General features: G+C 47.1%; 1 protein-coding gene across 5 annotated transcripts in view; it reads left to right on the forward strand.

Annotated features, from left to right (window-relative positions):
- The window catches only part of pde4d (phosphodiesterase 4D, cAMP-specific), a 127,728-nt gene extending 113,972 nt beyond the window's left edge, over window positions 1-13,756 (forward strand). For all 5 annotated transcript variants that reach the window (XM_076033157.1, XM_076033158.1, XM_076033160.1 and 2 more), the window contains 10 exons: window positions 1,080-1,192; window positions 7,090-7,183; window positions 7,787-7,962; window positions 8,048-8,146; window positions 8,241-8,405; window positions 8,618-8,717; window positions 10,046-10,200; window positions 10,331-10,453; window positions 11,750-11,932; window positions 12,624-13,756. In XM_076033157.1, the coding sequence (XP_075889272.1) occupies window positions 1,080-1,192; window positions 7,090-7,183; window positions 7,787-7,962; window positions 8,048-8,146; window positions 8,241-8,405; window positions 8,618-8,717; window positions 10,046-10,200; window positions 10,331-10,453; window positions 11,750-11,932; window positions 12,624-13,187 (1,772 nt within the window). In that variant the 3' untranslated portion in view covers window positions 13,188-13,756. The remainder of the gene's footprint in view (window positions 1-1,079; window positions 1,193-7,089; window positions 7,184-7,786; window positions 7,963-8,047; window positions 8,147-8,240; window positions 8,406-8,617; window positions 8,718-10,045; window positions 10,201-10,330; window positions 10,454-11,749; window positions 11,933-12,623) is intronic.
- The last annotated feature ends 3,561 nt before the right edge of the window (window positions 13,757-17,317 follow it).

Consider the following 17,317-nt stretch of genomic DNA (forward strand, 5'->3'; position numbering starts at 1 on the left):
CTACCAGGGACGCTGAAGCAACAGCAGCCCACCCCTCCACACACACACACACACACACACGCACTCACAGACGTACACACGCTGACCATCTCTTGGAGGGAAAAAAAAAAAGGCTGTCGAGCAAACACGCTGCTCCTCTCCTCGGCTCTCCCGGATAGGATGGATGCTCCCGGACGGCGGCAGGGAGGCTGAGGAGACAGAATGATGATGTGTTGTGGTTAGCATCTCGTCTGCTGCCAGCGTGCCTGCGTGCCCGTGTGTGTGTGTGTGTGCACGCGTGCGAGTGAGACACCTCTGCGTCTGCCAACCATGTCGGGATGCTGTGGACGATCCCCTGCTCTCGCCACGCTGGACGCTATCGATCTCGATTTTTGACTCATTTTCCCAGCGGACCCCCACCCCCCACCCCCAAACCTTCCAGCCCCTCCTGGTCTTCCCTCCCGCCAAGCGTGGCAGACATGGGCCTGCTCAGCAGACTACTCTTCATCCTGCTACATGACTGGAATTACAGGTCTTCTCGTGAATGACGGCATCGACCTCGTACACCTGCAATTCCGACTGTGTGTGTGTGTGTGTGTGTGTGTGTGTGTGTGTCTGGTCTGAGATCCTGCTGCTCCTTTTTGGTTTTTGCGGGGGGGGGTTCCTGTGTGCGTTGCCTGCCGCACTCACCGTTAACATTCATCTGGACACCCTGAACTTGAGTCACGATGGCAGTTTGCCGTCCGTCACATGCGGCGGCGGCACCACTTGGAATGAACTCTGACCTGCTCGGAACAAGGAAGACCCCCGGATTCCAGCTGTAGGTCGGAGGGGGGGGGGGGGTTCGATTCTGTTTGTTTCCGAGGAGGGACATCGGTGAACTCTGCTACACCTGCCGTGTGGATATAGGACGACGCCACCTCACCCCCTGGGCCCGAGCAGCTGGCTCACCCCGTCCAGCATGAAGAGTCACCCATGTGTCTACTCGGGGTATCCCAGCTTAGCCATATGTGGAATGGGAGACCCCGGGCCTGGACCGTCCACTAGCCCCCTGAAGCGGGCCCTCACTGACCCCTTGCCCTCCTGTCTCGCCCCTGCAGAGGAGGCCTACCAGAAACTGGCCACAGAGACCATGGAGGAGCTGGACTGGTGTCTGGACCAGCTGGAGACCCTGCAGACTAGACACTCGGTCAGCGAGATGGCCTCCAACAAGGTAAGAAAGCAGAACATTGCACCTATGCACATCGTGACTGTATCTGAGGCATCACGTGACATCACCGGCAGTGTTTTTTGGGTTTTTTTTAAGGTCGCTGTATGATGGTTTGCTATAACAGTGAGGTGTAAAACTGCTCTGTGCTCAATTGTAAACATCCTATAATGCTGAAATTAGAGGCTTTGTGTGACAATCGCTCTTCAGAACTGACTGACTGCGCACACTGACCCACCACTTCTAAGATCAGTCGCTCGGTGCGGACGGTTAGCTTGCTGTGTTGTCCCCGTGTGCTAGCGACGACACTGTCACGCCGGCCCGGGACTTGTGCTGCGAACATGCTCAGTCGCTTCTGCTGCCTGTGTTCGCTATTTGTGTATGTGGTGGGAAGCTGCTGTTGCTGCTGCTGCTGCTGCTCTGAATGCCGATCAGCTCCGGGCTGTGGTGATGTCACAGCCTGTGATGTCACCCAGAGGGGGGACGGACCAGGAGGAGAGGCGGCGAGGATGGACGGACAAAGGAAAAACGCACACGCGTGCACGCCAGCAATGTTGTAGGCACGAGTGGGATACATCAGTCATTTTAAATCTTACCCACCCCCCCCCCAAAAAGAACTCTTCTATTATTCGTAAAATAAAAACAGGAACATGCTGTGCACACACTGCTGCTCACCAGGACAGCCATCCCGGGTTGTTATGGCAACAGTTTAACCAGCCTCACTTTATCAACACACGGCCACACTCGCATTAAAAGTAACTCAGTCACTATGTCTCCCACACATGGCCTTTAGTCTGTCTGTCTGTCTGTATCCTGCAGACTGCCAGTCCTTTTCATTAGCGCTGCTTCATTGATGAAGTTAAGAGACAAAAGCCCAAATGTCTGGCAGAGTGAATGGGACTCGATTGAAGCGGCACTCGGTGCCCTCTGCAGGACATTCATGGGGGGCATATCTGTGGAATCAGAGGCTGTGTAACTGCAGGTTTCCAACACCCCTGCATGGCGGAACAAGGAAATAGTGTGCTTGTGTTCTAAATCCAGGTGCAGGTGAATACAGTAGCTGCGTTTCTATTACCCCTAGAATTGCGCAGCACTGAAATATGGCAATAACAAATTGGTAATGGAAACGCCCTAAACTTCGACTCTCACATATGGCTAAAAGGTTTTGACGCTCTCATGAGGTGGTTTTTCAGACGTATCAATAGAGGGGTATATCGCAAAAAGGGTCATGGAAACATCTTTTCCCATTTACACTTCACCGGCTGTGACGTTTCAATGGAAACGCCTGCAAATCGCAATTGTACTGTCGAAATTTTAGAAATATCGCTTTTATTTTGTGAAAAGCTTGTGTAAACATTGAATCAATTAATCAATCAGTAATCAAAGAAGTGTTGTGCTGGTGGTACAACAGCACATAAAGCAAAGTTACAAGTATCATGAACGACTAATTACATCCATTTTATGACGATGAACTCGTGGCCACTTTAATTGGCGCCTCTGATCTACAAAGACCCATTTAAAAACTCCTCGCCAGAGGCTTCTGGGCCGCTATCGTGTCTGAAGGAGCGCAAGCTGGTAGACTTTCCTCATGAGGTCAACAGCCAACATAATGGAGTGATTCTCTGTTTATCGTCCTCATTTAATGATGCGTCTAAGTTAGTGCAGCATGACCTTTCCTTTGTCTGCCATAGCTGCTCCTTATCTTGTTTGAATCACCTGTCTCCAGTCAAACCATGTCCACCGTGTGCATATGCTGCAATTCTTAAATTATTCACCAATAAATCAATTAAAAATTGTACACCTCAGGAGTCCTTTAAAGAGTCCCCATCTTGGTAAGCCTATGCTTTGCTTTTCAACGGTTTTTCCCGAATGCGTTCCTTCTGGCAATGAATCACGCTCCTTAATATTTCATAGGTTACCATGTTGAGTCTCTGTTACCAAAGAGGATTGGGGCCACAAGAACAGAAAAAAATATTCCAGGAGGTAGATTTTTATTTAAGTGAATTGAAATTTCCCGAATAAAGTCAACTTTTCTTGAAAAAGGTTGACGTAAGTTGAAATTATGTGAATGGTCAAAATGTTGTGAATAAAGTCGACGCTAAAAAAAGACGAAATTTCATGAATAATGATAAATCAATTTATGGCATTCGCACACCTTTGAAAATGGAAGTACTCCGCTAGACTTCCAGGCAGAGCCTTTCGACTTTACTCTCGATATTTTGACTTTTTTCATATTGATATTAATTGCAAAACTTTGATTTTATTCACGGATTTTCTTTTTTACATCAACTTTATTCTCAAAATTTCGACTTTAACCTTGAAATTTCAACTTTATTCTCAAATTGGACACCTGGGAAAAAAAAAATTCTATCCTTAATCCTCTTCCGTATCCTGCAGAGATCAACAATGGACCGAACACTCACATCCCACCGGCTGAACATTCATTCAGACTCTCAGCCAGAGTTCCTTGCGCTCTCTGGGTTTTGTGAGGGCGTTTGCCACCAGTCTAAAAATGCACTGTGCAAAAAAAAGAAATGAATCAAAGAGGGGGAGGTGTCTTGGGCCATGCACAAGTGGGAATTGATATTTTTGGTCACTGTGCCAAAGAACAAATTGCACACAAATCACAGCTATACCGGGTGTGACATGTTCCAATTTTTTCCCGATAGTTTTTGTTCACACCTTGCAGCTCGGCTGTCAATATGTGTTGTACAGTATTCTATATTTGGCTAAAGTAGGAAGGTGGTGTAGCCAGAAGGGTCTATAGGCAGGCCGGCGTGTGTGTGTGTTTAGGGGGCCTGTGCTGGCCTGCTTGTCTTGATGTCAGTCACACCCGCTGGATCCCAGCGAGCTACTTATCTCATCTGATATGAGTTGGTCGCACCTCCAGGACGGCGGCAGCAGCGCTGGGGTGTTAAGTAAGCAGAGACCGCCTCGGTCCCTTTTCCATCCGTGTTGCCTCTGGACCCTCACACCCGCAAGCAAACACACTGGGGTGCCACCTGAGGCTGCACAAGTCAACCGTGAAGGTTTTCTCTGCTAAGCATAGAAGTGTATTCAAAATGTACTGCAAAATAACTTTGTAATGTCTCATTGTTCTAGTTTTTGTTAACCCGTGGTTCATTTTGCACATTATTGTCATAGATTTACAACAGTGAAAAATGTAAGAATAATGTAATAGTGAAATGAAGCCGTACTTACAAAAATAAGATGTTTTCCTCTAATTGCTTCCCTAAAAAAACCTATAAATTCCAAATTTATTTTGAAACAGCCCAGAGCTTGCGTTGACTACACTTTTATCATCGTTACTTCTCGTTTCACTTTTTCAATAGTCATCACTTTTTTTTTTGTCCTCATGAAGCTCCACTGGAGAAAGTCACCGAGTGGCTTGTGAATGAGGCGCCGCTGAACTGGCGATAGAAATAACTGTAGGGGAGGGGACATCGGGTCCACCGGATGCGTCCCCCTCTTAAAAACTAGCAGTCTATTGTCAATTTATTTCATAAGTGCGCTATTCATGCTTTCATGATGGGAAAATTTGATTAACACCTCCCTCAGTAAGGTCAGATCCCTCTTTCCAAGCGAAAGCGGCAACCTCTTGAGCGCACACACACACACACACACACACACAGCCGCCCACTTTTAGGTTGTGTCCCACTGAGCCCACTTCAGTATCTGTGACGCTCATTCATTTCACCACAATATTACACATCATCTCATCAGCGGCGTTAGTGTGACTCACCTTGCCTTTATATGGCATCAGAGGTGACCTCCAGTTTTTTAATCAATTACACACACACACACACACACACACACACACACACAGTGTTTCATGCTGAATGAGGTAACCTGCACCTGTGCATAATACGGTGGTGGATTAGGTCACTCATGACACACAGTCTCTTGTAATCAACGTTGCCATGTCTTGCATGAACACACACACATACAACTGCATATGCACACAAACATACACACACACCCACACACACACACAATTCCCGTTGCACTGCAGGAATGGAAGGAAGTTGTTTTTTCCTCTCTCCTCTGAATTCAGCGCCAGCCAATCGAGCGGCAGGTGACCTCAGCTCTCTTCCAGCCTCAGCCAATCAGAGGTGGCGATGAGCTCACTTCTTCATCCACTTTCTGGGCTCTGATTTGCTGCCGCTGCGTGACACGCTGGTAGGCAGCCTGCCTGCGCGCTTCACATGGGAGCCCGTGTCCTGCATGCACACGCGTGCACACACACACACACACACAGAGGCAGTAGCAGCCAGGCAGCCAGCCCTGTTTGGAAGCTACTGACGGCATCCGTCTCCCTTCCTGCTTCTCTGGCATCTGCCAAATATCTGCAGCATCATCAATTATTCAGCGCTCGATCAGCGTGCGTTCCTGAGGCTGTGTGCGGGGGTGTGTGTGTGCGTGCGCCTGTGTCACAGTATGCCCAGGTCAACTCTTCGGGGAGCCCCGCTCCCCTCTTGGAATCTGCTTTCCTGCCCAGATTTCCTCTCTTTTTTCTTCCAGTGGATGTTCCTCGGATGGGAGCACGATGCTTCATTTCTGGACAGACGGGTGTTTTTGAATTAGAACCTTTTTAAGGCTCCGTTGCTGGCAGGAATCGTGAGCTGTTTTTCTTGTACCCGAATGCCCCCGGTGCGTTGATGGTGCAGACTGTAGCTTGACGGGAACTCCAGCTGCAAGCCTGAACATTTCTGCTTTGGGATCTATTTTGTTAATTTGGAAAAATGCCTGAAGCAAATTATCTGCTGTCTGTGTCCTGGGGATATATAAAGGTAAGCTGTGGACTCTGGTTATCCGTGTATTCTAGTTGTTTGTCACCACAGCTATTTTGACCCGCTTGTTGAAATTCATTCATGCAGAAGGCTCAAAGTCGTTTCCTCAAGCTGATATTCAGCCCAGAATCCAAAATGGTGTTTTTGACACATTTTAAATTAAAGGGATTTTGCACTTCCTCTCACTAGCGTGTCACCAGTGAGAGTGGACCGTGAAGCATCTATGATGAAATGTTGACAGAATTTGAACAGGTTTTGCCAAATTCATTTATATCCTCTTCTTTCCCATTCTGAAAGGTCGCGCAATCGAGCAGTTATTCTTGAAGGTTGTAATTATGACGAAAGAGAATTTTCCTTTACGATAATCTGCAAAGTTGAGGTCGAGCATCATTTCCTAAAGATATTCTGTGTGCTTGTAGTGCTAGCAGTCCTTTTTCAGTCCCTTTCTACTTGCGCACAGGTTTGCCTCTTTGTTAAGAAGCTGCCTAGTCCCCGGCTGTTACTCAATAGGAGGTTAATCATCTTAATGCTCTGCCCCGCTGCAATAGTCTTGAGCTGATCAGTGTTGACTTGTGTATTTCACCTATGCAGTCGTTGTGCATCTGGGGTGGAGTCAGAATGATGCACAGTGGCGAGATGTCTTTGTCCATGAGGGGCTTTTTGTTTTTTTTCTTTTGCGTTTCGGACCTGTTGAGCGAGTCTCTCGTGTCGACGGCCACTTTGGAAAACAGCTGATTTTAAACAGGCTCCTCCACATCAATCAGTTTGTTCTCCAAATCAAAAGGCGGGTCTAAATTTAGGTCCGCCACTTCAATTAGACGCAGCAGAAGAGAGAACATGCTGGAGGAGCTCAGACAGCAGGGAGGGCCTCGCCAATGGAATTTCTCCATTTCAGCGCTTGCGTAATAATATTTCAATAAAATGTTTTTCCCTATGAATGGCCTCACATCAGATGCCGCGTTTTCTGTCTTGACGCCTTTAAGAGCTTTTGCAGTGAGCTGTGCAACATTATTCTGCAGCCGTGTACCTTTTTATTTAAAATGCATGTCCCCGCAGCACAAAGGCACCTGCATTATGAAGTGTAACCTTGCAACGCTGTCATCGTTCTTTCAGTTCAAGAGGATGCTGAACAGGGAACTAACTCACCTGTCGGAGATGAGTCGCTCTGGGAACCAGGTGTCTGAGTTCATCTCCAGCACCTTCCTGGGTGAGTGAGACACAGACACTGACGAGTGTGACGTTCAAAGTCATACTCAAGATGGTTGGCAAAAGTGTTGCCAAATGGGAATTACGTTACCGTGGCAGAGGCAGATCAATTATTACTATTAAGTATCATTTTGTCCACATATGTAAGTGAATAGTTTACTTAATACTTAAATTTCACCCACGCCCTGGTTCTCGTTGGCAGTCGAGGCTCTGCTGATATTTTCTAATGCACGGAACTATTCTGGAGTTCTGCCAGTTGAAAGAATCCCAACCTTTGGATGCCTGCAGGAACCTGGTATTCCTTAAAGGAAAAACAATATTGTCTTAGGGACTCACACAATCATTATTTGTGTTCATTTCAAATCATAATGGGATAATTTCAAAGTTTCAGAAAGGTAGAACATCAAACAACTAAAGAGGAGAGAAGATAATCTGGAATATAGTTGGACAAATTCTATCATAACTGTAATAAACAGTAATAAGATGAAGGCTGGCATCTTACATTTGTAACGGCGAGACTGAACTTACCACCGTTTGAACGTTCGCAACATGCAAGCGCGACTGATCGGGCGCAACGAACCCCTTCCTTCCTGTGTCCCACCAGACAAGCAGCATGAAGTGGAGATGCCGCAGCCTCAAACCCAGAAGGAGAAGGAGACTAAAGATCAGCCCATGTCTGAGATCAGCGGCGTGAAGAAGCTGCAGCACTCCACCAGCCTCGCCAACGCCAACATTCCTCGCTTCGGCGTCAAGACGGAGAAGGAGGACGAACTGGCCAAGGTGAGTTCTGCTGCGAGGCTTCTGGCGAAGGGAACGAAAGGAGACGTAGCCTGACTGGACGGTTCCGCCTCCTCCTTCGTTGCAGGAGCTGGAGCACGTCAATAAATGGGGCCTTAACGTTTTCAAAATCTCGGAGTTCTCGGGAAATCGGCCGCTGACAGTCATGATGCACACGATATTTCAGGTAACCAACACCTCCTCCATGCTGTTTTTAGTCCTAATCATTAGGACTTTGCAGAGTTGACTGTGAACATGCTCTTGTTGTCGTCGCTCTGCAGGAGAGAGACCTGCTGAACATGTTCAAAATCCCTCTGGACACCTTTATCACCTACCTGATGACCTTAGAGGACCACTACCGTCACGACGTGGCGTACCACAACAACATCCACGCCGCCGACGTCGCCCAGTCCACCCATGTGCTGCTATCCACCCCCGCCCTCGAGGTGCGTACGCCGCACACTTTCACACGTACGCCATGCATATGCGCCGCGGAAAAAAAACAAAAAAAAAGCGCTTCCTTCCGCAATCAGCTTCAATCACGGTCCCTCCCGCTTCAAGTCCCCCAATCAATGGCTCTAACTCGCAGGGATATTTTTGTCCTCCCCACCCTCCATCCCTCCATCCGTGCCTGCTCCTTTTCTTTCTCCCTTTCCAGGCCGTGTTCACAGATCTCGAGATCCTCGCTGCCATCTTTGCCAGTGCGATTCACGACGTGGACCATCCCGGCGTCTCCAACCAGTTTCTCATCAACACCAGTGAGTCTAAATGCGTCCCAGTCTTGACGGTTGCGTCAGCGATGGCTGCGGCCGTGTCATCCGCGCAAATTCACAAATGTTGCTGCGTTGATGCCTTCGCAGCCGCTGATCCGAGTGGGAAAACACGCTTTCATGCACATGAGAGCATATTGCAGACTGTGAACCTGCACGTAGGAGTGATGGAGTGCTCTTGGTCTGGTTTTTGCATCTCACAAATGTACAAAACGGCTCTAATGGTTGTACCAGCATGTTTGCCCAAAATGTCAACGTCAATGGAAACCAAACTTTTGGCTGCAGTTGAATGCATTTACATTTTGGACCAGAAATTGCTTCCATCTGCTCTGTGCCTTTAAATCAAATCAAAAATGCAAGCGCGAGTTCAAAGAGGAGATCAGCGTTGTTCTCAAGTGGCCTTTCCTGCTATTACACTGTCAAAAAGTTGAGAAGTTCCATAAATGGCATGGCATGGATGTAGTGAGAGCTCCACACAAAGAGGTGAGTCAGCAGGAAGTGAGAGGGTGAGCATCAACACAGAATATAAAGACATCCATCAACGGAACAGAACCGTCTTTGCTTACAAAGAGCTTTACAATCTCACATGCGTGGTAATTTACACAGAACAATGCTTGGTTTTCGTTTTTTGCACCATTGAGGTCTGAAGCAGCAGGTTTGGCCATCTCGGCGCATCATGAGCCTCTCAAGTGAGGAGAAGTCATGGGATGGTTTTTTTTCACATCTTTTGCACGGTTGCCTTGGTGGGCAGGTGTGTTCAAGCTGCGAGTCCTCGCTCAGTGCTCTGGTGGAAACAGCCAAACACTGTTTCCAAGCATCGACTCTTCTGCTTAAACAACCATCCTGGAGGACAATTGTGTTGCATAAGAGCATTCGTAATGTGGTAGTGGCCGGGGCACCTGAAATGCTAGTGCTTCCCGAAGCCAAACAGGGAATCCCTGCAGTGTGAGTCATCCTAGTCTGAAACCACCAGAACGCTCCTGTGTCGGCCGCAGAGCGAGCGAGCAGGATCCCCTTTCTCTCCCCCTGCTGCTCTGCTCCACTGGGGCCAAGACTAATGCATCTTAATGGAAATTCTAAATACAGACGGTGGACCTTCAGATGACCCAAAGTGGGAGAACCACTCAGTGGGAAAAGAGTTGTTTGGGGAACTTTGTTCTCACCGCTTCTCACCAGCTATTAATGACACTACCGGTCGTAAAATATGTGGCTTTCGTTTTTTTTGTTTGTTTTTTTTAATCAATTTTGAAATCCATTATCTGTTTTACATTCAGAAATATCCCTCATTTTCGTGAACGATTGTGCCCTTCCTGCAGATTCGGAGCTCGCGCTGATGTACAACGACTCGTCCGTGTTGGAAAACCACCACCTGGCCGTCGGCTTTAAGCTTCTACAAGGAGAGAACTGTGACATCTTCCAAAACTTGACCAAGAAACAAAGACAATCACTGCGAAAGATGGTCATTGACATTGTGAGTGGAAACAGCTGATTCTCAAAGAGTAGCTTCCTCAGCCGCTTTCCAGAGTCGCCGTCGTCGTCGTCGTCGTCGTCTTGTTGAACTCCTGAACGCAGCCTTAACGGTCGTTTCCTGCTGTTTCCAGGTGTTGGCAACAGACATGTCCAAGCACATGAATCTGCTGGCGGATCTCAAAACTATGGTGGAGACCAAGAAGGTGACCAGCTCTGGAGTGTTGTTACTAGACAACTACTCAGACAGGATACAGGTGAGAACACTGCCAAGCTCCCCTCACAGCATAAACACTCCGTCCACTCTGTTCTTGTGTTTAAAGATTGAGATTTATTTTTACTACAGTAACACAGTGCTGCTTGGTGCAAACGACTGACCCGATTCCAACTTCAGTTCTAAACGCAAACTGAAGTCCAGCTTTTGGCACAAATAACCAAAGCTTACGTTAAAAACAGATCTGCATTTTCCATAAAGTGATGACCTGCGTGACAGCAAATTATCACTCTAACATTTAAGGATTTTTTTTTCCTTTTTTTTTTCTTCCTTCTTCCATTTAGAGTTTAATGAACCGTTGTTCACATCCTGTAACTTTATAGTGTCTTGCAATAATACTGTTTCCTGTCAAATAACCCGTTTTTGGGGAGCAACAAGTTACATGTAACATTGTATAGTCATTTAATTATAAAATAAAGGTGATTATAATCAGTTACATTACTGCAAAAATGTGTAATAAAATTCTAGTTACTTGTGGAATTATTCATGATTACAATTTTAATTACATCTGCCCATTTTAAAAAAAGAACGGCCGGACTTGATGATTAATGAGTCTGCTGTTATTGCTGCCTCAAATGGTTTTCTCGAGCACTGGCTCGACACGAGCGCCGTCCTTTTCGGTTTCCCTCCGCTGACGAAAGTTTGATACTATTCTGATGCTTCTGATCGGTTCCCCTGTCCCGCTCAGTATTGCAGCGCCCCCTACCATTCGCCTGCCAGTTGAATTATCTCTCTTTGCGGCGCAGTCTGAGCTATGTCAAAGTGTAGTTCATGAAAGAAAATGCACAAATGTAGACAGTAGCATTTTCAAGGGGGTTCATTGAGTGCTAGATTCAATGTTAAATGGTTGGTTTGGAAGGCACATATTTGCAAAAATGTGGTTGATTTTGCTGATTTAAAAGATAATTAGGTTGTGCTGACTTGATTTTGATCTGGCAGTAAAAAGAGGTGCTGGATTTTGACCTGGTTATTTGTTGTTGTTGTTGTTGTTGTTTTGCGTACTGCTGAAAACTGAAAACTGTCCGGCCTTAATAGTCGAGAACATTTATTCAAAATTTAGAAAAGTAATCTCAATGTAACTAGTTACATCACTTTGATGATGTCATTTTCAATGGGGGCAACTGGTAATCGTAACCACTTGCTTTTGCAAAGTAATCTTCCCTTACACTGCAAATAACGAGATGAATGAGCAACAACCCAAAGATTTCCAGCCACTTCGGACTCGTCCTTTATCCAAGCGGCGATGTTGAAAACCCTCGGCTCGGTCGGCTCTCTGCAGGTGCTGCAGAACATGGTGCACTGCGCCGATCTGAGCAACCCCACCAAGCCCCTGCAGCTCTACCGCCAGTGGACGGATCGCATCATGGAGGAGTTCTTCAGCCAGGGGGACCGAGAGAGGGAGCGCGGCATGGAGATCAGCGCCATGTGTGACAAGCACAACGCCTCCGTGGAAAAGAACCAGGTACATTTCCACACTTCCTTCACCGTCAATGTTGTTTTTTGCCGTGAATGTTGTCCTCCTGCACTATTCTTATTTTACTTTTCCCATTTTTTTTTTTACTTATTCTTGCACTATTTATCCATTTCAAATATATTATTATTATATATATATATATATATATATATATATATATATATATATATATATATATATATATATATATATATATATATACACATATTATATTTTAACACCAAGATGAGACAATAAAGTTCTTGAATCTTGAGAAACCGTGTCGCTGTCCACATCCCGCACGGTCTAGTCCAGGCATGGGCAAACTATGTCCCGGGGGCCTTATGCGGCCTGCTAAGCTTTTTACTCCGGGCCACCGAATTTATATAAATAGGCAGTAAGTCATAAAAAGTCATCAATTTTTTCTATGTTTCAGGAGTAATTTCAAGAAAGCAATAACTACCATGAGGCTTCTAAAACGGCTGTTTTGTTGCAATGCTTTTGTTAATTTTACATTGACATTAAAGCAATTGTTTTCTATATATCCCATGATATATTTATTTTCTCCTATGATGTGGGTCCCCAAAACACTCCATCCATCGGCTCCTGCTCCAGCCCCTCTGTCCTCCTTACAACCCACTGTACCGGTCAAAAAGTTTAAGCTTTTAATTTCACTTTCCATTTTCATTTTCCATTCCAGGTGGGCTTCATCGACTACATCGTTCACCCGCTGTGGGAGTCGTGGGCCGACCTGGTCAACCCGGACGCCCAGGACATCCTGGACACGCTGGAGGACAACAGGGAGTGGTACCAGAGCACCATCCCCCAAAGCCCCTCCCCGACCCCGGACGAGTCGGAGGAGAGCAGCCGGCCCCCCGGGGCCGACAAGTTCCAGTTCGAGCTGACGCTGGAGGAGGCGGGCGAGTCGGACACGGAGAAGGACAGCGGCAGCCAGCCGGACGAGGAGGACGAGGACGAGGAGGAGGAGGAGGAGGAGACCAGCTGCACGGACTCCAAAGCCAGCGGCGCCGACTCCAAGACGCTGTGCACGCAGGACTCGCAGTCCACGGAGATTCCCCTGGACGAACAGGAGGGGGAGGACGAGGAGGAGGAGGAGGAGGAGGCGGCGGTGGCGGAGGAGGAGGAGGAAGAAGAGGAGTCTCCTTGCACACCGGCGTGCCTCGTGGAGGAAGAGGAAGCGGAGCAGGAGGAGGAGAGAGGAGAGGAGGAGGTGCAGGGCACACAGGAAATACAGCACACATAGTTTCCGGACAGCACCTAGTAACTCTTTTTCTTAGTAACGACAGATGATTAACGATAGAGTATTTTGTCGGGGGGGGCGGATGGGAGGGGGGGGGGGGGGGTTGTGGGTATTTTTGTATTTTGTTGCGTTTCTGGTTCCAAATAGTTTGCTGCTCTGTGTCTTGGCCCACTCCTCTAGTCGGTTTTGTTCAGACGCGCCAACTGGTACTTCTCAAAGATTGTTTTTGTTTGATTTTGTTTTTGCACTCAGGAAGTCTCCTCTCCATTCCCCGTTTCTCCTCCACTACCGTGTCCTTACTTCACTCTCGCGCCTCTCCACAATAAGCTTACGCTTTGCGGAACGACCCGGAGCGCCACTCCCCTCCATTCCCACCTTCGTCTTTCCTTCCCTCCGCTCCTCTGCGTTGCCTGAACGTTTCTCGGCTTTTTTCTGTTTGTCACTTTGACTCAAGTGCCCGTACTCTGCGGAGAGACGGCTGCCGGCGTCAGGCGCCAGGCCGACTCCCCCCCCTTACTGCGATCACAAAGGCCGTTTCTTTACTGCTGTTTGCTGCAAAACCTGGCGGGGGTGGGGAGGGTGGGGAGGGTGGAAGGGAAAGTGGGTGGCGGGGTGGGGGGGGTAAACGCAGCAAGCCGGGGGGAGCTTTTCGAAACACGTTTCTGATGTCGGAAGTCTTCCTTGAAGAAAACCTAAAGACACAAAGCTCGAACCTGAACGGCCCGCGAGGCCATCCTAGACCTTTATTTTTTTGGATTGTACTGTATGTAAGATTGAGATATTTTCTAGACCTTTCTTTTTTTTTTTTTCTTTTTTTTTTTTTTTTTGCAATTACAGGCTGTCACCTGTAGGTGGGGGGGGGGGGGGGGTCCTGAAGGAGCCTCTTTCACAGCTTGACGCCACTTCGGATCTGATCCTGAAGGCGTTTTGCACTCGGCTCCAAACAAAATCGCATTTATCCCACCGCGCCGGTGTGTGTTAGGCCCCTCTGACCTTTTGACCTTTGACCCACCATGACCTCGTCTCCGTCGGGGCCGAGTTCTCTGTGAGAGGGCAGCGCTGCGTCTCCTGCTGACCTCTGCTGGGAGTTATGGTGCGGTGTGGATGAAGCCTTCTGGATTTTTTTTTTTTTTTTTTCCCGTCATTGTTGCCTGCAGTTCTTTTTTTCCCCAGTACATCCCGAAACAATGCAATGCTTTGTAGTAAACGGAAAAACACGATATATATATATTAAAAAAAAAAAAAAAAGACGACACACAAAAACAAATGACACAGAATTGCGTGGGATTTTTCTTTTTTCCCAAAAAAAGAGAAACGACTATGGTGATTTTGTCAGCGCAGTTTTCTCAGAAGCCTTTCTCGCCCTGTTGTGTTGTTTTGTTTTCCCCTCGCTGGCTTGTCGAGTTTCATTTCCCTCCGTCACAACACAGAACCCGGCCGCCATCTTTGTTGTCGAAGACGGCCGGCCGTCATTGCGTGGTCACGGGAAGCAACACTGTCCTCCACATAGATTCTACAATGCACTGATAAATGCAGGCGTGGTCGCATCGCTAGTTTGAAATCCTTACGTTGCCAAAACTCTCCTTACCGCGCAGGCTCGAACACCTCGGCCGACATTCTTCTTCTTCTTCTTCTTCTTCTTCTCTTTATTTCACGCTACACCTTATACCATTATTTATTGTAATGTTTTTTCGATGCCTTGACTCGTTTTCAAATATAAGGGTGGTTCAGTAAATATTTCACCGTAGCATAGACCACAGTATATGCTTGCCCGGTAAAGACACCCAAATATTTTTTTCTTTGTTTGTGTACATAACCTGTGGAATATCATCATGAAACAATGCACACGCCTTTTGTTGCTTTTTGTAACTTTTTTCAAAATTTCATTTTTGTTATTATTATTCTTTTCTTTATTTGGTGCCAAGACCCCCCCCCTCACCCAATGCCCTTACCTATAGTAAAAAGCATACAAACATATTTATTGTGCTGTATATAATATATAATTCTTAATGTTATTACTATCATAATGACGTTTGTCGTAAATGGTTGATTCTTATCATCCCTTTTGGTGATGGTGTGGCTGTATTTACGTACCTCTTGTTTGAGAGAATGTTTCTGACACGCGTGAGCTTCGGTGCGGGGAAGAGAAAAAGAGAAACTCCATCGACATTCTGCTCATCTGGGACTAGCTCAGTGACGAGGGGGGAAAGCCAAATTGTTTTTTTAAAAACGAAACCGTTCCTTGGCCCATGGGCTGTGCCTTAAATCCTGCGCATGTTGTTTCTGTTGGCCTTTTCTTCGCTTTTTTTCCTCCTCCTCCTCCTGTCTTTTCTACTTCTGTTTTTTGCTGCATCGGCGAATCTCTCGGCTTCGGTCGACCTCGAGTCTTGGTTGCGGGTTTTTGAAAACGTTGCCTTTCTGCGAGCGCATCCGAACGTTGACTGCTCTGAAAACGACAACGCGGAGACTCAGGTCGACGGGCCGCGGATTCGCCACAAGTGTCGCGTGGCCTCAAGATGATGTCTGAGGGTCTTGATTTGATTGAGTTGTGTTTGTCGCCGTAGGCCCGGTGCGACGCCGCTCGCCCCGCTCGCCCCCACACTCGGAGGTGCGACGCAACCGTCGGTGTGCTCGGCTGGAAGGCGACGGCTGCGTCTCACCCGCACGCCCGTGTGGTTCGAGCACAGCTGCAAACACTGTGTGTGTGTGTGTGTGTGTGTGTGTGTGTGTGTGTGTGTGTGTGTGTGTGTGTCTGTGTGTGTGTGTCTGTGTGTGTGTGTCTGTGTGTGTGTGTGTGTCTGTGTGTGTGTGTGCGTGTGTGTGTGTGCGGCTGCTGCTGCTGCTGCTCGACCGCGGCCTACGGAGCACACAGGCTTTGAGACACATCTGCATGTTCAGCCACTGCTGCATTAATTCCGGCTGAAACACTGACGGTGTGTTGCTTAATCTATGCTCGGCCCCACACTTCCACTCACACAACTCGCAATACCCAAAAACCGCTGACTTTTGTCGTCGTCGTCGTTTTTTTTTTTTTCTTCTGCCTGACCAGAGGGTGGGGGGGGCGGGGCCGGGGCGTGGGATGTTCCTGCATACGAATAGGGAGGGGAGGGGATGAGCGCGTCATTGACCCCCCCACCCTCACCCCCACCCCCCACCCCACCAAAATGGGATTCTTGGTTTGACACGCATACTGTAGATTCTAAACAGCCCTGGACCAATGGGAACAGTGGGTTCTTTTTTCTCATTCTGTGCTCTATTTTTATGGTATGAAAGGAAACACAAACTGTAACTTTAAAATAAAAAAAGGTCTTCAGGACAATTATTTTTTAGGTTTACGTCTTTAGGATGCCAACTAGTCTGGAGGTTTCAAGACAATTAAGATGTTTTCCTTGTTAATTGCAGTTTATTGCATAGCACTGTAGAGCATACGACTTTGTGTATAAAAAGGATACAAAAAAAATACTGAAAAAAGTTTTTATATGCAATGGATTAAATAAAAGCATGGGTTGATTCTGCCTACTCACTGTTTTTTGTTTGTTTTTTTTGTCGTCTTTGTTTCGTGATGGATTGTTTGCACATTTGTGATCACAGCCATAGTCCTTCAGGCATGACATTAAGAAACAATAGGAGAAATTTTTCCCTTGAATTTCTGCCTCACTTTGACCCGTAAACGTAATTCTGGGGGGGGAAATTCCATCCGATACTTAAGACCTTCAATAATTTTCTTTGACACAACACTTGCCATTATACCAGAAATGTAGATGATGGACAATGTCAAATCCAACTAATAGTTTATCAGGTAAATAATTAATATTTCCCACATGTACATTAATTCAGAGAAACATCTTAAATCTTAAATGTGCCTGGGTTGAAAAACAATGCTGTTTTAAGATGTCTTTATTCATCTGTCTGTTTGTTAGGATTAGGATTCGTGCAATTCCTGGAAGGACCTCTTGTATGTGACCACCCCCCCCCCCCCACCCCCTTCCATTTGGATTGCTTTTCAGTGCTGGCTGCAGTTGTAACAGTCTATCGCTAGATGGCGTACATTACCTTGGAAGGACGCAAGGTGGCAGCAGCGCCTCGGCTTCGACGGATGAGTCAGGCGGAAGTCGCCGGCTGGGCTGGTGGGA

The sequence above is a fragment of the Nelusetta ayraudi genome, unplaced genomic scaffold (assembly GCF_046127955.1).
Source record: "Nelusetta ayraudi isolate G7.1 ecotype Tasmania unplaced genomic scaffold, CSIRO-AGI_Nayr_v1 ptg000041l, whole genome shotgun sequence".
Classification (NCBI taxonomy): Eukaryota; Metazoa; Chordata; class Actinopteri; order Tetraodontiformes; family Monacanthidae; genus Nelusetta; species Nelusetta ayraudi.